General features: G+C 42.3%; 2 protein-coding genes across 2 annotated transcripts in view; one reads left to right on the top strand and one right to left on the bottom strand.

Annotated features, from left to right (window-relative positions):
* Positions 1-7153, top strand: part of ogfod3 (2-oxoglutarate and iron dependent oxygenase domain containing 3) — a 30648-nt gene extending 23495 nt beyond the window's left edge. The window contains exon 9 of the mRNA XM_080747059.1: positions 6960-7153. Coding sequence (XP_080603185.1) covers positions 6960-7096 — 137 coding nt within the window. The 3' untranslated portion in view covers positions 7097-7153. The remainder of the gene's footprint in view (positions 1-6959) is intronic.
* Positions 7154-14419: 7266 nt separating this feature from the next.
* LOC308302995 (urotensin-2 receptor) lies at positions 14420-15529 on the bottom strand (the record flags this gene model as incomplete). The annotated part of the gene is made up of 1 exon (XM_080747314.1): positions 14420-15529. The coding sequence occupies one exon, from the start codon at positions 15527-15529 to the stop codon at positions 14420-14422; it is 1110 nt and encodes a 369-aa protein (XP_080603440.1).
* Between the last annotated feature and the right edge of the window lie 9080 nt (positions 15530-24609).

The following is a 24609-nucleotide window of genomic DNA, read 5'->3' as shown; positions in this document are numbered from 1 at the left end:
CAGTCTACTCTACAGTACAAGCTCACAAAGTGCCACATTGTGACATGTTGTGAGCTTGTAGATCTATAACAAGCTGCTATTTAACTTAAACTGTTTTTTTTACATTGTTGCATATAATGACATGCACAGGTTGAAATTTTATACAAGAAATTATCAAATGTTGCGTCTTACAAAGCTGCTGATGTTGATGTACCAAACCCATGGTGATAGTGTTGTGCAGTGTTCTGTTTTTTAGAGAAGCTAGTCAAGAGAGGGAGGAAGCCAGCATTCATACATAATGCATCAATAGCCCGGGTCTTATTGTTGCAGTTGTTTTTTTTGTTCTGGAATACACAGCTAACTTCGCCCACAAAGATCAACTTCAGATGGTTGACTGGCAGGCTTTGACTTGGGGAGAGTCAGACCGTCATGCCCTGAGCTGATCATTATTTCACAGAGATAATGATGGCTCTCTGTCTTCTATGCCAGCTCACTTCTGTGCTCCTCGGGAGGGATAAAACCGAGGATTTAACTACCGTAAATAAGTAGCATATTGTCGATGTTCAAAACGGTTATCCCCACCCCCCCCCCCCCCCCACCCCCAAAAAGAACCCCTGTTCCAACAGATAAACACACAGAAAGACTTAATAAGCACTTTCACTTTGACTGAAAAAATGTAATAAAGCAGCAAGAATTGCTGATCTACAGTACCAGCTCACAGGCGACATTGTGACTTGTAGATTGGCTTTTCTGTTCTACTTTAGTGTGACACTTTGTATGACAATGTAGGGCATTAATTAACAAAGGATTAAATGCACAATGATCTGGGCTAAGGAGGAAGGAGTGCAGAAGAAAAATGAGCAAAGGTGGGACCAAGCTAGCCTGGGGCCAGCCTAGATACTAATGCATCTAGCTAACTAACTGCAGTATCATTCCCTCCTTGTTTTAACATGGGTCGGGATGTCTAGCTGGCTAGGCTAGGATCAAGCACCATGATGAAGAAAGGAGAGTAGCAAATAGGAAGTGGTGGGAAGTACATTTAGTACTCAAGTACTGTACTGTATATCAGGAGCATCACAGGGGGGGCTGAGTTACTAGGGCCCAAGGTGGAGGGGCCTGGAATTATTGTATACTTTACAGTAGCTATTGAAAAGTTGTGAAAATGTGTCCAAATCTCTGGAACGAAATATTTTGAGATGGGGGGTCCATGGCCAAATACATATCATTTCAGGGCTCCTTCACATGAAAAGGTTTGAGCACCACTGACATAGAAATATATATTTTTTCAAAAAACCTTCGAAGGATTTGATATTCAAAGGCTTGCACAGATTTTCACGATTTTTCAAAAATAGCAGATCTACAAGCTTGCAGCTGCGAGCTTGTATATCTGCTATTTTTCAATAGTTAAAGCACAAAATGATGCGTAATAATGTGTTCCCAGTCTAAATGCAGTGAATCCTTGTACCCAGGGCCCAGAATTTAGTGCGAGTACAATTATGAGTTACATTTACTTTGCGTATTCCTTTTTACTTGTAACAGCATTTTTGTATTGTGGTACTGCCCGGTATTACTACTAAGTAGTAATATAAATAAATATCAGTACTTCTTCCACCACTGCAAAGAGGACAGACAGTAAAGGCTGTGAGAATGAGGGATGACCATGGTGATGAAGAAGGGACATTGGCAAAGAGGACAGCAGTCTAATAGACTGACGGTTTGAGAAAGAGTGTGTTAAAGGACTAGAAAAGACAGGTTGGATGAGTGATGGAGTGGTTAGAAATGGGAGATACCTGGTAGATGGGCTCTGCGTGATGGAGCGATAGTGCATGCAGCAGGGAGCGAGAGATACAGATGGTGCAGTGGGGGCAGAAGCGTGAAAGAAGCACATCGGCCCATCCTGAGAACTGATGGGGGGGGGTTTAACCTTGCACTCCGCGTGGCATCTGCAGGGGAAACTAATGCTTTGGTGTGTTTCATACTTAAGACCTAGAATTATTTTATGCTTTAACTATTAAAAAATAGCAGATATACAAGCTCGCCGAGGGCACCGGGTGTCGCCCTGCGAGCTTGTAGATCCGCTATTTTTGAAGTTGTGAATATTTGTGCAAATCTTTGAATATATATTTTTTAAAGTGAACATTTGTAACTCAAATATTTGCTTCTGGGGGGTCCCTGAATATTTTGAGATGGGGTTCGGCAGCCAAATAATTCTAGGGGTCCTTGGCATGTAGGATTTTAGAGAACCAATGCAGGGGAAACAAATGCATTGGTGTGTTTAAACCACCAGCTTAGCCGTGGTGCCTTACTACTCCTACTTGAGAGGTATGCCTTAGATGAGATGAGCTCTATAGATGAATTTCATTCAGTTTGTATACTGTTTTTAGCTGGTTATGCTTGTTTTATGACACTAATAGCTATTATAGCTGAATAGCTAGTATTTTTGCTGCTTGAACTAGGAGAAACCATTTAGTTTTTCCGAAGCTGCTTGCATTCATTCATTCATTCATTCATTCATTCATTCCACCCAACATCTGGCCTTTATTTAACCACTTGAGCCGTAGTAGCTTCCCAAGTATGGGGGGAACATTTGCTGAAAATAGCTGAGCTGAAGGGATTTGGCGTAGAGGGAAAAAAGTGAACCAAGTACAGTGGCAACTCATGTACTAAGAATAGAGGGACAGTCCCTGCCCGTCAACTGCCTGATCAACAATTTAACTAGGGGGTTCCCTGCCGATCAACTTTGGTCAACTTTTATATAAAGAGTAATTTTTTAGATATTTTTTTCTATAAGGAAAACGCTGATTTTGCTGTCAGGAGCTGGATTATTTATGTATTTACTCCAAAATGACAAGAGCATGACGAAACCCATAAAGGTCTCTCTCCACCTTTGCTGTCATTTTCCACTTTCACTCAACAGTTGTTCTTCACAAACTTGTTGCATGAAGTCCTCTTTCATACCTGTATGCTCTGTAGTCTGTTTCCTTTCCCAAAGCATCCGTCTTTTAGACACAAGCAGGGACATGCTGGGCCCCTGATTCAGCCCGGGAAAAGGAGTTGCAGAGGCCCTCATTGCGCGCTATAGAGAGAGATATCTCTCTAGATATCTCTCTATAGCGCTGATATCTCTCACACAGGTTGCGAACCACTGTTATATCACTTTCTGTGTACCAGAAAGGACAACAGAGGGAACAGGCTGTATCCAATTACCATATATACTACAAGTGGGCCGATGCATAAATAATTAAGTAAATCCAGACACTAGGAATGCTGCTCATGCTCCCCAGATTTACATTTTAAAACCTGATGTGAAATTCCTTATAGCGCACGTGGCCCTGCATCAGTGTGAAATTCCTTTTTAGTGCACGTGGCGCTCAGCTGTGAGCAGTGTGAAACTTACATCATCCTCTGCCACTAGTGTCACAATTTTAAGGGTGGCAACTCCAGCCCATAACCAAGTACAGTGATGGAAAAGGTACTCTGTACTGTACATCAGGGGTCTTAAACAGGGGGTCCGGGACCCTCAGAGTTACTACAGGTGGTCCTTCAAATCTTTGTTTGATAGAAACTTTTTTCTCCTTTTTTATAAACCACTTGAACCCTAACATCCATATTCTGATAACTTTAACCAAAAATAGCAGATCTACAAGCTCACAACGCCTCGCAGCGCGAGGCGTTGTGATCTTGTAGATCTGCTATTTTTGGCAAAGAGGTTTGGTGTAGAGGGGAAAAAAGCAGACTAAGTACAGAGTGAAAGGTCAAGTTTATTAAGTATTGACGGTTCAAGTGGTTAAATATCTGAAAACACAAATTGACATGAATCCAAAATTCACGATGATTGTGCTGTCAAACAATGAAACTATATGGAATCTATGAAAAGGTTGTGGGGGTCCCTGCTTCATCTCTCTCTCAACTAAGGGGTCCTTGGCCTGAAAATGTTGAAGACCCCTGCATTACTGTATTCAAAATGTTCTAAATCTACATCTAGTCAATAAGTCAAAAGTAAAAAAATGTTCTTCTGAAATGCACTGGAGAAAAAGTAAAGTATTGAAAAATGGTAATGCCCTAGTAAAGTAAATACCTGAAAACTGTATGTAAGTGCATTGCTCAGTTACTTTCCACCGCTGAAATTAATTCAGGACTTTGCTGAGTCACACTCCTGAGTATTCAAACCCCCTTCCTCTTCCACATTCCACCTTGAACTCTAATTATGTTATAATGATAAGCTCCAAAAGGCCTCTAACAGTCCCCTAAGATATTGTACACATTCATCTTATGTTAATTAATTATGATGTGTGTGTATAAATTGACTGGGATGTGTATTGATGTGCACACATGGGTGTCTTCCACTCCGCAGTAGCGTTAACCTCCGGTGTATCGACATACTGTATGATGAATCGCTGTATGCAGCAACTATTGAGCTAACAAGTACCCTCGTCTCCCTTGGGCCTGGTAAAGTGCCATGAATGTCAAATTGGAATTAATTTTCCGGACGTTGGGATTTAAAAGGAAAAGGGGAAATATAGGCAGCATAATAATTTCATCGTTTGACAGCGCAATCATCAGTGTGTTTTGGATTCATGTCAATTTGTGTTTTCACATATTTAAACACTTGAACTGTCAATACTTAATCAAGTTGACCTTTCACTCTGTACTCTGTTTCAGTCTGCTCTTTTCCCCCTCTAGGGCCTCTACACCAAACCTCTTTGCCGAAAATAGCCGATCTACAAGCCGTTGCGAGGCGTTGTGAGCTTGTAGATGGATTATTTTTGTCTAAAGCTCTCAGAATATGAACACTAGGCTTCAAGTGGAGAATATAAAAAAGGGGGAAAAAACAAGTTTCTATCACTCAAAGATTTGGAGGACCCCCTGTAGAAAAACAGAGCTTCGATAACACCTGAATCTCACCAAGATAATCTAAATAATATGCCCATAACCCTGCAAGGCCCAGCGTTGCTTTTTGGCAACATTTTTTAAATCATTTTTTAAAAAATGTTATAATTAGTTTTCCTGTTCTTTTTTTCACATTAACATCACCATTAAATCCTATTGTTTAGTATTCCAATGCCATTGGCCACGATATTTTCATATCAATACCCCCCACAGAGGCTGACATTCACACCTCCCAGAGAAGTTGAAATTCCAGCGTCTGGACGAACAATATCTCACTTTTTAACTGAAGCTATTCCTCACTAAAACATAAGTAAAATGCCTGTAATATTTTTTTTCGTGATCATTAAAATGTCTAGAACACGTGCATATGTTAATATTGTGAAACATATCCCCAAAATGTAAATTAGAGCATGATTTATGGCTATAAAATCTTACAAAAACATTATTAATTTTTAACATTACATTTTCCTGTGATTAGGACTGCTACAACACCATCTGATTTAAAAAAAATAAAAAATTGGCCAGTAGAAATTAATTCGGGTCTTGCTGGGTTAATGCTATTTTGGTAAATTGAAATAAAATGCACACTGTTTTATTTTCAAAATTGCAAAAGTACATAGTATACTGTATACACATAAGCTATTTTTTACTATTTTTAGTTACTATATCTGTATGTATCTTTATTGTTATTATTGTTATGTTGTTGCTAGAACAGTTTTGCGGACTTTACCACAATTGCATGCAGCTGCTTGTACCTGTATGATTGACAATATAATAGTGACAAATAAACCTTCTTGGTTCTTAGCATCCATTTACATAGATCTTGTAGTAGCCTAATGGTTAGAAAGACTTGAAGCCATACAAGATGGGACTAACTGAATCCAGGGCCACCGATTAAATAGACCATCCAAACATACTGTACGTACAATGACAATGAGAGAAAAAACAGACCCAATTAACTTTTTGGATAAGTCTATATCCCTCTATTGTATAGTCACTAATCCGCCTTACCGAAGGTGCTGAATTTACTGTTTCTTTCACAGTAAACAGTGGAAATGTTAATGCAAGGGATTATTTTCAAAAAGAAACGTATTGTGCAGCAGTTATCTAAAGCAGTGTGACAAATTCTAGTACTTCAGAATGCCTTAACTTTTCTTGGATACGAGTTGAAAGCAGAAAAACACATCATGAGCTCCTGCTTGCTTATTCTTTTGTTTATGTGCTAACTTCTGAGTTATTCTACTCACACTCCATTCTTTAGTTCTTTAGTGATTCCCTCTATTCTCACTGTCAGAGTAAAGAATTTCATTACGTAGACACACATCCAAGTGCTGATTTGCTCTGGATATCCTGCCTGGGGGATTTATATATGGGCACACAAACACAAATGATCAGACAATAGTATTTCCCCATGGAATAGAGAGCAAATAAATTGGTGCACAATTCTTGCATTTTGTATTTATTTATTTATTTTTTACAGTAGCTCTTTAAAAAGCAACAACTCTTTAGCTATATATGCCTATGTTCCAGCCAAGCAAAGCCTCGGCTGACAGAGCTGATGTTACCCTTGAGGAACTTGACCAAACTTAACAGTTACGTCAGAGAATGAGTGTTAGTTTTTTATTCAGGCAGTCAACTCTTGTCAGATGTCTTGGATTTTAAAATAACTTGTCACATCACAAGTTTACAGCAAGTATAAAAGAATTGGTGCCGTTATTTTGCACAAGCTTCCCATGTTACATGAAATAAAGAATACAATAAACATCTCAAGTATCTGTTCTTTGTTAGCTAGCTACAGGGGACCTCAAGAACCTGATCCTGTCCATTAGTAATCTCCTCTTGATGTCTGAATGTTCTCCATCGACTGCATCAAACTTTCCATCTTCTATCTCCCAATTCCTTTGTCAAGACTTTTGCTTCTCATTTCTCCTACTATTTTACTGTGTTTCTAATGTAGTTTCTCCCCCTTCTTTCTCACATGTTGCTTGTGAGGCAACCATAAACCCTCCCAAGAGGCCTCAAGCCCTCGAACCAAAGTGTTCCCTTCCCTCATAAAAAGTTCCCTTCTCCTCTCTCGTCATCCTCTGCAGGGCGAGTCTCCTTCTTCTCCTCTGGCTCGGAGAACCTCCACCGTGTAGAGCAGGTGGCGTGGGGCACGCGGTACGCCATCACCGTTGCCTTCACCTGCGATCCGGCACACAGCATCTCTGACCCCATGCTGACCTGAATGGCACCCGGGTGACCGCGGCGCCTGCTGGCCGGAATAAGCACTGAAACACAGAGTGGGCAGAGGGAGGGGCGGGGGTTGGGTTGTGGAAAAAAGTGTTAAGGCTTTGTGGGGGCAGGGTACGGGGGGGGGTTGGACATGGAGAGAGGAGATGAAGATGAAAGAGAATAGTAAAGAGGAGGCTGTGAAAGGAGAGCGATAAAATGACGTAAAATGATTTTGTTGCACATTCCATTTTTACGTGCTGTTTCATTTACAGTCATGGCACATGTGTGTGCATGTCTTTAAGTTTTTCCTTTTCATTTATAGAGTTGCTTCTCATAATTGTGCCAGAGAAAACAGTCACATAATATGAAGCCCTTTTTTTTCTTTTTTTTTTAAATGCTGCCCTGTATGTGTTTGTTCCTTGATTTTGTTTCCTCTTGTTGTGTACCAGTTGCTTGGTCAGGGTACATCACACTCAGACGTTACAGTACAGTACGTCCATTTCTACAACATGTCTCCTTTTGATTGAAGCCAAAGTGGAAATTGCTTAAAGACAAACAGGGTTTGTTGAAAGAGGCACAAGTAATAATGTGTTTCCCCTCGTAACTCTTTAGTACTTTGGAAGAAAGAGTGGTCTATTTCTGCTTGAAGACACGACATCAGTCTGCTGAATCATCTGTAGAAATCGCCTCTTCCATCCTGGAATCTGCCACTTGCCCCTTTACTCAGACATCCAGGAGGTATTTTCTTCTGAGAAGAACCCTCTCTTTGTCCGAGCACAATTTGTGATTTCTGTCTCATTAATGTTTTACTTTGAATGACGTCTTTGCGAAGGAGATGAAATGCAATCCAGAGACGAGTACATTGTGTCTCTAGGCCTCCTCACACCTGCTTCTCTTTATCCAGTGGTTGGTGTCTGCCCCGTGGGGCTTGTTTTGAACCAATAGTTATGGTTTCTGTCAATGTTTTATTCAAGACCAACAGACAGGGAAATTAATTTGAGAGATGCAGAATCAATTGCATATTTTAAAATATTATGCAGTCAGACAAAAACCCTTGATATCATGTTTCTTTCAGCTGGTGATGTGAAAATCCAATTGAATTTACTTCACTTGAATCAGTAATGTTTCTTTCAGTGCCAAACCATGCAGTAGATACGTGTATATACACGTAGATAGCTCATTGGCTGCTACTGTTCAATGGAGTGAGGCGTCAACTCAGCCGGTACATTGGTCTTTGTGCATGTAAAAGCCAGCAGAGTTTCTAGTTCAGAAGTGTTCAACAGGGGGTCCTCAGAGTTGCTACAGGGGGTCCGCCAAATCTCTTTGTGTGATAGCCAGGATATTGTTTTTTTTTACATTACCCACTTGAACCCTAGAAACCCTATTCTAAGGAGAACTTTAGTCAAAAACAGATCCACAAGCTCACAACGCCTCGCAGCGTTGTGAGCTTGTAGATCGGCTATTTTTGGCAAAGCGGTTTGGGTTTGCTGTCGATAGAAGAAAGAGCAGACCAAATACAGCGTGAAAAGTCAAGTTTACAAAGTATTGAGGATTTAAGTGGTTAAATGTCTGAAAATACACTAAGCCGACTCGGGTATATGAAGCCATCTACGAAATTGATGACAAAAGTTTAATCTGCGACACGTAGAAACGTGCGAAACGTACAATGTATAGTGGGGGTCCCTGCTTCATCTCTCTCTCAGCTAAGGGGTCCTTGGTCAGAAATGAACTCTGCTACCGTAGTGAGGTGCTCGCGGGCAAACACTCTTAACAAGCTTCAGATGTTGCCTAGATATTGACGTGCGATCCAGCGGCCAATGCGGCGCCTATGTATATTATGCTTTATGATCTTATGTCTATTTTTCTGAGCACTCTGTTTCTTTGATCAAGATTACACGTTCAAATGTCTTCTTGTGGTTGGCATTGTGCGAAAGGAACAAGCGAGAACAATGTCAAGGATTTCGACTGATGCTTAATTTATACGAAAAGGGATGTCATATTGCACGTCATATTGCATGCCACTTTCACACTTTCACTTTCCTCATTAAATCTGTTTGTATTGCAGTGAAGGCAACCGGGAAATCGACTTTGTGTACTTGTGTGTTCTTTGTACAAAAGGTGCTATGAGAATATAATCAGTATAGTTCATCTATATTGATATTTAATTGAATTACCATTAAATTGGCTAATGTTATAACTAGTATGCACAATGGTTATTGTGCATAATGTTTCTCTTACTATTGATTCTTATAGCTTTTCCTTTCTGAGCCTGACTTGTGGAATTGCTTCTCTCAAGGGCAAGGCTGATGTTCACACATTAGGCACTTTAAGAAATCATTGGATCTTTTGTATTTTTGCAGCAAAGATGTCATAATATATGCAGTACATATTATGCGAAGAACCCCCCTCTTCATTCCTCCTTGACTGACACCATTATTGATGGAAATCTAATTACTTTGCAACAACTGCCTGTGAGCATCAAAGTGACTACTATATTTGCTTAGCTTCATATCGATTGGCCTGATATTTTGTAAGGCCACAGTTGGTTTCAGAAATCACATAAATAGTGCATTGAACATCACATTGTATATTATTTTCCTTACTTACTTTCCTTATCTTGTCTAGTACGCACAGTGTAATAACATGTCTATTCTTTGACTATGAGTACGCAGAAACTAAAACTTTCATTTTGCTGAGGTTTTAAGGGGTGTGAAGCTCCATGCCTCTGCTTTCGAATTCGATACCCCCCATCAGTCTCTAGAGCTGCTAGTGACTAAATGTGATTAAAATAATAACGCTAGCATCGTGACTAGTATCACTATTTTATTTTTTAATATATATATATATATATTTTTTTTTTTTTTTTTTTTTTTGCTCACAAGCTCACAAGGTTTACAAGCCATGGTTGTAGATTGGCTATTTTGACTATTTGTTGAACTAAGCAGTATCACCACCCCCTCCACCCCCTCTGAGCTTGGCCGGATATGAAACCTATATATCGTTGTTGTCGGGTGGAAACCTTGTCCAAACCGTTTATCATTTTAAAACTAGTGAGAAAACTAGTGAAAATAGGCCCCCACTTATTTTCTATATGTTCTGTCCTTTTGTCATCTTACTAGATTATGATATTTACTGCATGCAACACCAGGCTTTAGTAGTCATACCTCTGGTAACTCCCTTGTAGTGAACTCCCTTTAGTGAATAATCTACCAAAGCGATTTACAGAAAGTAAGGAAAACACAAGTTAGTACATTAAATAGCATAGCAATAGTAATCAAGGATCATAGGCAAACCAATCAGTCTAAACGGTATAATTAAAAAAAAACTATAATCTGTACATACAAACTATACACTACACTATATGATGCCAGGGCAACACATTTACCTGGAATCTGTCTACATAACATGCTATCTAAATAAATTACATTTTAGCCTTTGCATAAGCCTGCAAGGACAAGGTCGCCAAGGCTAGGGAAAGTGCTAAAGTGGAGTCTGAAGAGATGAGTGTTCAGATTATGGCGGAACATTGAGTTCTAACTGCAATGGGGAGATCATTCCACAGTTTGGGAGCCAGAAGGGAGAATCATAATGATTGTTTAAGAATGTCAGAGCTGAAAGCAACTCCATGATGACTTTATTTTGTACTGAAGGGAAAGTGACACATCACCATTCTCGCTTTAACTGCTTTAACTTGGCCCCACTTATTAGAAACCCCACACACATATGTCAGGACTCGGGACAGACAAGTAATCTGAGCTTTGACACTGGCTGGAGTGTGCAGCATGCTTGCCTTTAATTTCTATTAAACCTGATATAGTATTTATACTGGCCTGCCACAATAAACACAGGCATGGGTTCCAGTCAGGCCACTCCTGAAGTAATCGGAGCGGCTGACAGAGTCATAAGAAAATGTTAGACATTTAACTGGCCCTATCGATATCAAACTTGTCTAATTGCTTTTCGGAGTGACAAATTATCACACTTTTATTGCTAAACACGGCCAAGTGGTGACACACTATTAGGTGAAGTAATTCTCACGCCGTGTGTCTTGGAGTCACTGATCCCACGGACAGAAAACAGACCCTATTTCATGAAAGTGATAAGCAAACAGCGATATTTGGTGTAGAGGAGTAAAAAAGGAGGGGGCCTAGGCGACCCTGGGAGACTCAGGTCAACTAAGTATATAGGTTTAAGTGGTTAAGCTGCTTAGCTCCTTTGTTACAGACCTCACTCTTCCTGGTCTCAGTAATCTTGGGTGGATTTAAACACCTGAGCCTTAGACGTGTACATCAACTTACAATGATGTGCGTAGTACCTGATCTCCCAGTAGCTCCCAGTCACTGGCCGCACTGAGTATAAAATGTCGATATTGGCCTACAAAGGCATAGCCTGGCATTGTCAGCCTGATAATGTGGATTCACTCACACGTTCCACTGTTTCCGAAAATTCTTGAAAGGTTTTACCCATGCCCAAAATAGGGACGCCAGATTAGAAGTGGTTAAGGAAAATGATCACTGTTTCTCCCCAGCTCGGTGATTACAGTATTGGCTGGCTTTCCTTAGTGCAGGAGAAGATTTAAGATAGATACAGATGCTAGATTAATTCCAGTCCTACATTTGTGTTCTGCTTGAAAATGTGACAGATATCTGCAACCAACGGCTTTTCCACATGTGACCGTGTGCGTCTTTGTCTTTTGAAGAAGAGGATACACTGCATAATACAGAGTGTTCAGTTATCTCTTGAGTGTATTTAAACGTGCCGTATCCCTCAGGATTTTACTGAATATGTGGCCAAAGCTGCAGCATAGTCATCGATTCATTTTGGTACAGCCAGATGGTTCCATCTGACCGTATCGAACTATGAAACTGACTGGTGATTTGAGTGTATGAGAAGTGGGTCTGAAGAGGCAAGTATGTACAGTAGGTATTTGGCTTAAAGATTGAGGAAAATGTACCTTTGGGCAAGTGGGCATGACCTTTGGGCAAGTAGAACCACCTGGTTCTAATGATATCAACGCACTTAATGCGAAATATTCACGTGCTTTCAGACTCTTCAATGCAGAAAGTATCCAGGATACTTGGATATTCAGTATCCAATAACTCACCAATGCAGAGATATTAGTAGTAAAATGTCGACATCTAGTGGTCAACCTCAGAGGAGCGCAAAAATAAAACCTGAGGTGACTCCCAGCCTCGAACCAGATGCCAAGTGTGCTCTGTTCCCCAGTGTAACGCTCCACGCCACTGACCCCGACGGAGCGGCGCGGTATTGGGCGCCGATGACCCCCGTGAGTCGCCACCGAGGCGAGCGCTAGCGAGCCGAGTTGCCGCGACGAGCGGTGGGAACGGCGCCCAATCCCACTCAGCCGCGTTACCGAGTTATGTGCCGTTATGGACAGAATAGTAAATATTCCGTCCCTCACTATCAACATCTACCCCACTATCCACGTCATAGATAAATGCACAAAAAAGGAGTCACTTCATCCGTTCATTAGCTCAGTCAGTAGAGCACGGATGCAACAAACCCACGGTTTGGGTTCGATTCCCCTGAGGGGAATAATATTCAAGGCGAGAGATATCGGCGCATGCGTACTTCAAAGTATCCACTCCGTGGATACCCAGTGCATACTCTCTGCATTCAAACGTCTGAGAAATGGTGAAAAAGTCGGATTGAATGCGAAGAGAGCAGTCGAAGCCGGTGAGTAGAACAGCCTCTGAGACCTGCTTACACCAGTGGTTCTCAGGCTTTTTAGGCAGCGACCTCCCAAGATAATCATATTTTTTTAACTGAGGACCCTCCACCCTGATAAGCACTTGGAATTGTAGGAGTTTGAGACTTTTTGTTTGACTCGGTTCGGTTCCACAGATAAATATTGTGAAAATAGCCGATCTACAAGCTCACAATGACTCACAATGTGAGGTGTTGTGAGCTTGTAGATCACCAATTTTCACAATTTCTACCTCTTTCTTATATGATTTGACAGTTTGGCCAATGTTTGTCCTAGTTTTTATAGTTTGTTGAATACTTTAGATTTTTTAGGTATTAAAAAGGCCTTAAAAGTCCTTCAATTGTCACTTCATTGTGACGCTGGGGGCGCCACAGGTTGAGAAGACTTACAGGATAGGAGTGGTTCTCAAAGTAGTCCTTGAGTGGATCCAGGGGCTACCCAGCAAAACGAGGAGCAATGTAACCACTTAAACCCTATACTATAAAAGCTATAAAAGTAAATGGCCAATCTACAATCACCATGCAATGTGAGCTTGTAAAATGTCTATTTTCAATTTTGACAACTTTTTAACAACACAAATCTTCTCTTATATGAGTCCCTGCCCCTGGCTTAAAATCCTTTCGGATGGGGGTCCACGGCCAAATCCTTGACATGAAAATGTTTCAGAACATCTGCAGTACTAGTACAGCAGGTGACCTGACATGAAACAGATGCTGCTTAGCACTCCTAGAAGGGATTATAGAGCCAAGGAGCTTCTTTCCAGCACCGGAGGCCATCTGAATTAAGACGTTATGGCCTCTATATGAAACATGAGGCGCAGTTCAGCATCGCTCATGAAGAGATCTGCCAAAAAATATGAAACATCCTGAACACTGGACCCACTCCTGCATATCTCAGGTTTAGATCTGTGTTTGGTTTGTTAAATCAAACAGCCCTCTGCAGGGTGATCAATAAAGGAACAGAAGGAATAGGCCTAAATAATTCTGTTGATGTCATCTATTTCCTCAATGATTAACAGTACAGATAAATAGGACAGGGCTGCAGTGCTACACACCATCTCACACACAGGCATTTATTTGTACACCCTGGAGGTCTTGGAAATTAATAGTTTGAGAACCTCTGTTCTCTCTCTCTCTCTCTGTGTGTGTGTGTGTGTGTGTGTGTGTGTGTGTGTGTGTGTGTGTGTGTGTGTGTGTGTGTGTGTGTGTGTGTGTGTGTGTGAGTGTGTGTGTGTGTGTGTGTGTGTGTAGTAATGGACAGGACCAGCGGTGTGATGCAATGACAGTGACGCAGCAAAAGAAAACGGAGAGATGGAAAGCGATGGAGGGCTTAGGAATGATCAATATATTTACAGTCTCTGTTGTTCCATTCATACACTATGTCTTAAATTAAGTTTTGAAAAACATATTTTACTTTTAGTAGGCTAGCCTACACATTCTGAAACACGGAATGCTAGAAAACAGTTATGAAGTAAATAATTTGGTCGTCCATGCGCCTTTTACGCACAATTACGCACGAACAAAACGGCACGTTTGTAACGCCTGTTTTTACCTGTTGTGGTTCCTACAACAACGTCTGTCTTTCCCTCGCGACGCGACTCACGGACGGTCACTTCAGTGTCCCCATGGCCAGGGTCTCGGAGTTGAACTCGAACTGGTTGCTGGAGGACGCCGACTTCCCCCAGGAGTACAGGCTGGGCGGCCGCTGCTTGAACGAGGACGTGTAGCGGTAGAAGCTCTTGTGCCGGTTCTTCAGGTACTCCCTGTAGTTCTTGGTGAGCAGCGTGTAGAGGAACGGGTTGATGCAGCTGTTGCTGTAGGTGAGGCTCGCCACCAGGTAGTTGATGCACGTGTGCGTCTGCGAGGCCAGGCTGAGGGGCTTGGTGTGGTACAGGGGCAGCAGCTGCCAGATCCAGAAGGGCAGAAAGCACGCCCAGAACACCAGCACGATGGTGAAGATCATGATCAGGACCTTCTGCTTCGGGGACTTCTTCCTGCCGCCCCTGTTTATGTCAGCGTTGCGCTGGGACTCCAGGTAGGTGCGCGCCAACTTTATGTACAGGTAGCCGATGATCAGCCCCGGTGCCATGATGCTGGTGCCGAACAGGACGGTCACGTACACTTTGTAGGCGATGGGCGCCCAGGTGGGCGCGCACATCCTCTTCACGCCCCCGTCCGGTGTGCTCTTCGTGGTCTGCGCGACCATCACCATCATGGGCACGGTGAGGACCAGGGAGACGAGCCACACCCCCCCGGCCAGGGCTTTGCGGTAGCTCTTGGAGCGCCGGACCGTGTCCAGCGGCTTGGTGACGGCCAGGTAGCGCTCCGTGCACATCACCGTGAGCGTGAAGATGCTCGCGTGCATGGTCAGCAGGTCCAGGCTGAGCAGGACGCGGCAGCCCACGTCCCCGAAGTACCAGTCCTTCAGGAAGTAGGTGGACACCACGAAGGGGATGGTGGAGAGGTAGAGCAGGTCCGCCAGCGCCAGGTTGATGATGGAGATGTACATGGAGGTGGCGAAGCGGATGGAGTGGCACTGGCACATCACCACCAGCGTGTACACGTTCCCCGACACCCCGATGATGTACACGAAGGAGAGAAGCGTGCCGAAGGTGGAGGTGATGATCAGCTCCAGGTCGTCGGTCCCAGAGCCGCCGCCGCTGCTGCTGCCGGTGGCCCGCGGCGGGCTGCTGTTCGGATGAATAGACTTGTTATTCATTGCTTCGGGTGTTCTGTGTCCTCTAATTTCCTCGTACAATGTGTTTTTCCAACGCGCTCTTCCTTTCACACAGAAGTTTGTGAAGACGCCGACGGGCGCGGGCAGCGACGCGCACCACCGGCACAGGTTGTGTGCATGGTCCTGACGCGCTGCTTATCTCTCTCTCCTCTCCTCTCCTCTCCTCTCCTGCGATCTCCTCTCCGCGCTCGCTGCCTGTCCGGTCCTCCTGAGCCCTGACGTCAACACACTTCAACATCTCTTAAAAGAGAGTGTGGGACAGAAAAGAGATCAGATATAAAAATGATGACTTTGTGTTACGTTCAAATTGAACATTTATCTATTAATTGACATTATGAGCAGTTCTATTTAAATCTGGCAAAAGCTATAAAGTCTAGCACTCACTCTGGATTCGTCAGTGCCACAAATCGAATAGGATATTACGGATTAAATCAGCAGGCTCTGGCTAATTCTTTATTTCAGATTTCCCCTCCTATATGTGTGTTTACCAATTAAACCCATATAGCAGCAAAAGCAAGCTCACAATCCATTGCAGTGGAACAAACTTGCAGAATTGCTATTTTTGGTGAATGTTTGCCTATTTTCGCAAAATGTTTGCCTATAGATAACAGGGTCGCTAGGGTTCAAGTGCATGCTTAATATAAGCTCACAAATGAGATCAGCACTTTGAAGCTTACTGTGCATGAATGTGGCTTTATAACGTTATAAGACACCAACTGTGTTCAATCAATTATGAATTCCCCCCCAAGTCCCAACCAAGGACAAGACTGTTGATTAAGGAGAAAGAGATTCAAGATGGAGAGCAGCCTTGAAATGAATGCATGCATATTTCATAGACGTGATTAAATTAGCTATGTTGAATGGGCTTGCATATTAAAGGAAAACAATATTTGCTTAATCATAAATTGCCCACACACTCTTGAGTGGCTTTTCACAAAGAAAACACCAGTCACCACGCATTTAATGAATTATTTGTAGTTTAGCCTAGGCTGCTAATTGGAAATCAAGCAACAACATACTAATTTTAGCCAAGATATGCAAGCACCTGAATACAAAATAAGGAGGATTAAAGCAGTTTACAAGCAGTAGCCCTTTACCCCCATCACTCATCATCTCATGCAGTAGATTATATCCGCCAGTATATCACAGAAACCTTGTAGGCATATTTATGTAAACTTTAGATTTTTTTTTCGTAAAGATATAGGGAATGAAGACTTGAAGTAATTTCATGAACATTGTAATGTGAGGGTCACAGTGACCTTGACCTTTCACCTTTCTTTGACCACCTATACTCATAATCTGTTCATCCATGAGTCCAAGTGGGCTTGTAATGTCATGGAATTCCGTCAAAGTGTTTGCATTGTGAGCCTGTAGATCTGCTATTTTTCAAGAATTATTTATACATTTTGAACTCTGACTATTTTGATGCAGAATGCAGATACCTTTGTACTTTTACTCAAGTACATTTTGAATACGGGACTACTTCTACTCTACAGAGTATATATCTATCTACATTGCAGTATTGATACTTTTACTTGCTTAAACATGAATACTTCCATCACTGGATGTACATACATAGGGGATTAGGGACGGACATATGGACAGATGATTCGTCATACAAATGTTTAATTGTTGTTATATGTAGACCCCTACTGTTTTTATTTCTGTGTATTATGGAGCACCCCCCAACCAAGTTTTTACTTGTGTACTTGTGCATTCTTGCAACCATAAACATCTTGAATCTTGAATTGTTGGAGATGCTCACAGCTGCGTGCAGTGTAGGCCAGTGCATGGTTGGTTTTCAACCCTTTTTAATGTCAAAGTCCATTATGTATTTGGCATTTGAGCCACGGACCAACATTTGATGAGAGTTAGCCTCTCAGACCCAAAACGTAGAATATTTTGTTATCGTTGGATAAGATGTCCACAATTCCATGCTGTATTGATGTGGTGCCATAGGAGATAACAGGCACATATTGTAGACTTCTTAAGTGATGCAGATGTTTAACAATAATTTAACACTTTAAAGCAAAGTGAAACCAAATGGTCCATTTGGTTTCATTATACACTCTCAAGAGTTAAAGATCTATAAGGGTCCATTTGGTTACCATCATTTAGCTGGGAACCACCTGGAACCCCCTCAAGGACCACTGGTGCCTCCGGACCACTGATTGAAAACCACTGGCCCACATAGTTTCCTCCTCCACTGGCCTCCACTTGTAGCTTTTCAGAGGTGGGAAGCCAATAGCCATGCTAAAAATAATTAATTACTACAATGATGTTTATGTTCCCTAAAAGCAGAATATACATTTTTATTGATATATCAATTGTATCATACTGGAGATCTAGCTTTATGCCTATAGGCTATACATATATTCAGTATCAACTTTTCTGTCCACACCAGCGAAAACAAAACAAAACGGAAACGTGTTGAATATGAGAACAACAGCCTCTGCATTGGCTGAGTCTTAAACATCTGCCAGGGGTTAACCTAGACTAGAGGGTAGACAGCCAGGAGGAAGGAGATGAAAGCAAGATGTGGGAGGAGAAGAACTGAAAACAAGGAAGAGAAAAATGTTTTCAGAGCGAAGAACGACAAAGAGAGAAGTGTGAAGAGGAGAGATGAAGATCTGCGTGTTTATCTGTCTCTCTGGAATGTAGAGAAGCGACCCGACACTGTGCTGTGCACTAACGTTAGTGTCTATTCTTAGGATGAATGCAGGATGAACGCAAAGCCTGCTGTCTTATGCAAGGGGGGAGTATTTTGTGAGGTGTTTCATTAACAGTCCGTACTTGTGATGCTATGAAAGACAATACAACAAGAACCACCCGATCTACTATGTGCACCAACATAAGTTTCACTTCAGAATTTCCCATAGGAAGTATCTGGAGGGGAGGGTCATACAGTTATTAACTTGTTGAAAACTTCTTATAGGCTTTAGGGTAGCTGAGAGAGAACAGTGGAGCTGTGGTACCGGTCAGATCTCTGATAATCTTGCTAATAAAACCTACCTAATGATTATAGGGTGCAGCACAGATAGCTGCAATGGAGTTATGGATGACATAGACCTCTGGTTCCCAAACACTGGGTCAGGACCCATTTGTGGGTCGCGGACACATTTTTATGGGTCCCTTAATTTTTTGTTTCCTACATTCCTACATTGTCAAAAAAACATTCCCCAAAAATCTAAGATTGTCATGAATCAAAAAATGCAATGATTTTTTCTAAGTCATTTCATTATTAAATAAATGAACAATCGAATACAAATGTTTAAGAAGTATAGTGAAAATAGCCAAATAGTGTGTGTGTGTGTGTGTGTGTGTGTGTGTGTGTGTGTGTGTGTGTGTGTGTGTGTGTGTGTGTGTGTGTGTGTGTGTGTGTGTGTGTGTGTGTGTGTGTGTGTGTGTGTGTGTGTGTGTGTGTGTGTGTGTGTGTGTGTGTGTGTGTGTGTGTGAATGATAAAGAGTGCAGGCACATGAATCATCATGGTAATGGAACATACAGTAGACTACTTAGAGCATGTGCACACTCTACAGCAACTCTCAACTCAATATTGAAACAGATTATCCCCTTTACCATACCATGGTTCTGCTTTTATCCCAATAAAGAACTTTGATAAGATAATTGCAAGCTACAATGACATAATGTCATATCCTGTTGGACTTTGCTAGTCTCGTTTCCATTGTGACACTTGGAATATTATATGTTGTTATTTTAGTCCCGTCTTCACTGTGTGTTGTGCATCATCAAAATCAGAAAAAAACTGTATGTTATTCCTGCTTTTTGCACTGATTGTAGTGTATGCCATTCAATATATTATTTTCAAAGGTCTTACACTCGTTGCTACTTACCACCTTACCATGTACCTTTTATAATGAGCAGACAGATAGATAATCGTTGCCCTTTATTCAAGAAGTCTAAAGACTCCCTTATCAGAATAGTTTTTTGCCCTCGTGAACAAGGAATCACAAGATATCAAGACACTATTTGAAATATTTTGCTAATAGATTTTTGCCTGCAGATAATTTAATAAAGCTTCTGTATGTAGACTCCCCCCCCTGCCCCCCGCCCATTTGTTGAGTGAAGTCATTCATTTATTTTGTTGATTGATGCCTAGAGGAAGTAATATTTGATCACTTTTCTCTTCAAGGTGATTTCTTTTTAAAGCGTCATCATCAGACACAGCCTCTTCCTCTTGATAAGGAGCTTGACAGGAGCCTCCAGTAAGATGTTTTGTCCATTCGTTTAACCTTTAATTATATTTATTTGTTGTATGTTAGTTATTTCGTTTCCTTGGATGATCAGTTCTCCCACATGCTGGAAGATCATTTAATGCATTAAACCTCTGACGCACTGATGTCTCTGTTCTCTTTTTCTGAAGCCTTCACCCACTGATTTCTAAATTGTCCAGACAGGTTGAAGTTGTTTCAACCTGTCTGGACAGTTGTTTACACACTCATGCTTTTTACTTCATTTATCATGATGCCATTGCTGTTGGAAAGAAATCCATGTCCGGGACTAACAGAAACAAACTTTACAGTATTACCCGTATTGCTTTCAAGATCATCTGACTTCCCACAAGCGACAAACTTTTGAGGCTCAACATTATGACAGCTTTGAAATGACAGCAGTATGGGATGGCAAAAGTAAAAATTTACTTATTTATGATCTACACTAAGACCTTGCCCTGTTGATGTCAACCTGGCATTTTTCATTAACCATATTATTTAACCTTTGTCTCTCAAGATAAGGGGTCCTTGGCCTGAAAGATGTCGAAGACCCCTGTTCTAATTCACTGAAATTCAGACATACAAACTGTTGTATATCTGTACCTTGTACATTTGGCATAAAGTTAATTGAATGTGAGATCAAATAAAACATATTTTTCTGCAGATAACACAACACAAGCTCCATAGAAATGAGAACAAAATACATCTCTGGTTTATTTTGCTCCGGGGTGAAATTCCTCTTAAAGAATTTACAGCTTTCTGTAATTCAGCACAGATGCTTATATATTTAATATTTCATTATATTCAATTATATATATTCAATACTGTATAGCGTCCCACAATTAATCTATGACTGGTCCCTGAAATTCTAGCAAAGTTTCTACGTAAGACTACTCTCTCTCTGTACTCTGCAGTTGCACTAAAGATCAATATTTTTCAACTGTTCAGCAGTGACAGAGATGACCACCTCGTTACTTCTCTGAGAATCGCAACCAACAGACTGGCCACTATAGTTCCCAGTGCAAACTCTCACACCAAGGGTGAAACCCGGGTGAAACATCAAAGATAATTGCGACCGTAGGTCGCATTTACTACCAAAACCTCCACAGGCTGTCTGTGAGTGAGTGAGTCAGTCAGTCACACTTTTGCCCTGCTCATATCTCCACAACCGTTGCCCCCATCCATGCCAAATTTTGCCTGGGGACCTGGGGGTCCCCCAGATGTAAAAAATGACCAAATGTGCAAAAATTACCAAATGACCACCCCAACGGGGCTGCTCACAGGGAATTCCCGGGGACCACCGACTCCTGGTGCTCCAGAACGGATGCAAAAGTGGTGGCGCCCCCAGTGGAGGACCCCCTGCCACTGCAGCGCACATAAAATGCCGTAACTCGGGCTAGGAGGGTCCGGGAGAGCCGGGGTCGGTACCTATTCGTCCGCCAAGGCAACGCGGAGACCCCACCCCTCATTTCTCACATGGCCCTATTCTAGCGCCACCTTCAGGCCGATTTTTAAAACACATTTTTGGACACTGCTCCTACAGTTTTTGCCCTAAAATCACGAATATCACTACACAGCATGTCTACACTCATGTCATCAACATGGATCAGGAAGATTTTGGAAAAACAAATTTTTGCCCTATTTGTGGAGATAAGGCACCTACGGTCGCTTATCTCCCGATTAGGGAGTCTTACTGGTTTTATGAATGAACTATTTTATGTCGATGCAATATAGGGGGAGAAGACCACAGCCTCCATGTGGCCTCCCCTGCAAGTAAGAAGAAAATCTTGTGAAACAAATGTCACCATGCCAATCAAGTTCAAGTTCACTTTATTGTCACTTAGGATGCACGGTTTAGGTACATACATGTGAAAAACTTATGCACAGGAGCTCCAATAAAAACAACCAATAAAAACAACAACAGTAAAACATGATCATATCATCACATGATAAAAGCCTAAAAACACAGGTCAATAAAGTCAGTCCAAAAGTGCATAGTGCAAAGTGCATAGCCTTCTAAAGTGCTTTACAGTAATATTGCACATTCACAGTCACTTTTTGTTAAGGATCCTGACAGCCTGCGGAAAGAAACTGTTCCTCAGCCTGCTTGTGCGAGCTGGCAGGATTTTATATCCCTTCACCCTTTGTGAGCGGTTGGGTGAGAAGAGTCCTCTGTGGGGGTGGGTGGGGTCCTCAATGATCCTCAGGGACTTGTTGAGGCATCGCTGGGCGTATAGGTCCTCCAGACTGGGCAGCTCGCACCCAGTGATCTTTCCGGCGGTGCGGACAACCCTCCTCAACGCCTTCTGGTTTTTGTCCGTACAGCTGCCGTACCAGGAGGTAAAGCTGCCTGTCAGGAGGCTCTCTATTGTTCCTCTATAGAAGTCCCTGATGGTATTGGGTCTCAGGCCAAATTTCTTCAGCCGCCTGAGGCCATACAGGCGCTGTTGAGCCTTTTTCACAATGGCAGTGACGTGGCAGTCCCAGGTCAGGTCTTTCTGAATGTTCACCCCGAGGTATTTAAAACTGTCCACTCTTTCCACCACTGTGCCATTGATGCTGACTGGCTGGAGCTCATCTTTCTTCTTCCTGTAGTCGACCACTATCTCCTTAGTCTTCTTGACATTCAGGGAGAGGTGATTTTCCAGACACCACTGCTCCAGAGTGGCCACCTCCTCCCTGTAGGCCGACTCGTCGCCACCAGAGATCAAGCCAACCACTGCCGTGTCGTCCGCGAACTTTACGACATGGTTTGACTCCTGTGTCGCAATGCAGTCATATGTGTACAACGAGTACAGCAGGGGACTGAGGACACAGCCCTGTGGTGCCCCAATACTGACAGTTAGGCTGGAGGACATGCGACCATCCACTCTCACTGTCTGGGGGCGGTCTGTCAGGAAGCTCTGGATCCAGTTGCACAACGATGTATTCAGGCCCAAGTCTCGGAGCTTTCCATCAAGCCTGGAGGGAATTATGGTGTTAAATGCAGAACTGTAGTCCACAAACAGCATCCTCACATAGGTGCGACTTCCCTCCAGGTGGGTAAGGGCCGTGTGCAAGACATGGGCGATGGCATCTTCGGTGCTCCTGTTTGCACGGTATGCAAACTGTAGGGGGTCGAGGGTGGGCGGAAGCATGGGCAGTATGAGTCCTTTGACCAGGCCCTCGAAGCATTTGCTCACTATGGGAGTGAGTGCTATAGGGAATGGGGACGATGGTACTGGTCTTGAAGCTGGTGGGAACCATCATCAAGGACGATGACACACAAAGAAGAAGACAGCAAAAGATGTGCTTAATGATAATACAGTTTATATACAGTGTGTGACACAAACAAGCTTGTGCTGCAGCACAAAGTGGTAGTGTGCACATATTCACATAAGAACGGCATTAAAAGTTTGTAATTTTGTATCTCCATATTTAGTGGATTGGTTGCATGGTAGAGGGTACGGCACAGGGTAGGGTACGCATTCCTAAACAAAATCATTCCCGAGAAGCATTGGTCCAGGCCAGTTTTTTTACACATGTGCGTCTGTGCGTGTGTGTGTGTGTGTGCACGCGCAACTTTGTGTACTGTAGATTTGAGAATTTACATGCAATAATATCAAACCAGGGTTGTAGCACACATTTCTGGTCCCTGTACAAATCACTGATCAGTATGTCTGGGACCCCTTCCCGTCTCTTGAAAATCTTGGAAACAATAAAGTCAGTTATATATGATGAGAAAAACTTTTACTTTATTTGCAAAAATGTTTTAATCTTCTAAATGTTTATTTTATTTGTGAGATTCTATAGTTCTACCCCTTGTGGTCTCCCATTCTAGTCAAAGCAGGGGGTATATAGTGCTTATAATATAACTCATGAGATGCGCGACCACCTTCCTAAGTTACTATCTCCGCCAATGGAGTTGGCCAGGCTAGATATTCAGGAAACTTGGTTGGAATGATGATCACAGTAGGCTGCCATGAAAAATGATTAACTTTTGGGCCAAAAGGTCAAAGGAAAAAGTCTATCTAGGGCAAGGGCAAAATTACACACATATACTAAGGTGGAGATGGGATATCTTAACATTTGTACAGTGTTGGCGTAAATATGAACTCTAAAGAGTGGTAGTCTCTGATACCCATAGCAACATCACTTTAATTTGTTTAGATCTTGTCAAATATGGTGATCATCAGACAGTAATTGCAGTCGTTTACCGTTTCTAAATGAGTGGTGCTGAAGTAGCCTACGATTGATAAGCCCTTGACCTGGCATCCTCCTTTTAGTCCTTAGTCAGACAGTAACTATTCCAAGTGGCTGTCACTGAAAGTACCTCTTTCCCAGCTGTTAATCAAATGTTGCAAAGTGCCAAATGCAGAAGCACTCATTCAGGCATGTGACAGGAAATGGGATGTTCAGCAGGCCGCAGAACTGGTTTCCAAGTCTTTGGAAAGAACCAATTCGTTTGAGAGCAAAATACCAAAACTCAAAAGAAAGAAATTACACCTTTGACAAATTGACACCCATTCAGAAGCCAAAAGCAGATATAGGCTACTCAAAGACCTCACATCAGACTTTGGTTTAAAAAAAGTTAAAATCCTCAGTAACCATTATTAGTAACCTAAATCTAAATGAACCCCATTTCATTACATTTTGTACACTCTCAGACGTAACACCAAGGGGCCTGACCTATTTGACCTAATTCGCACCACTCTTGAGTCTTGACTAATCTTATTAGTCATACGTTGGTATAAGATCCAAGATGGCGCCGTGGCATGGCGACACGTTGAGAGCTGCTCTTGCCTTGTTGCTGGTTTTTATGTTGTATGTCACTGTTTTTGCACGTAATGCGT

The sequence above is a fragment of the Nannobrachium achirus genome (assembly GCF_963921795.1).
Source record: "Nannobrachium achirus genome assembly, chromosome: 18".
Lineage (NCBI taxonomy): Eukaryota > Metazoa > Chordata > Actinopteri > Myctophiformes > Myctophidae > Nannobrachium > Nannobrachium achirus.
Note: the sequence above shows the minus strand (reverse complement) of the source record. Positions and strands in the feature narration are given on the sequence as shown.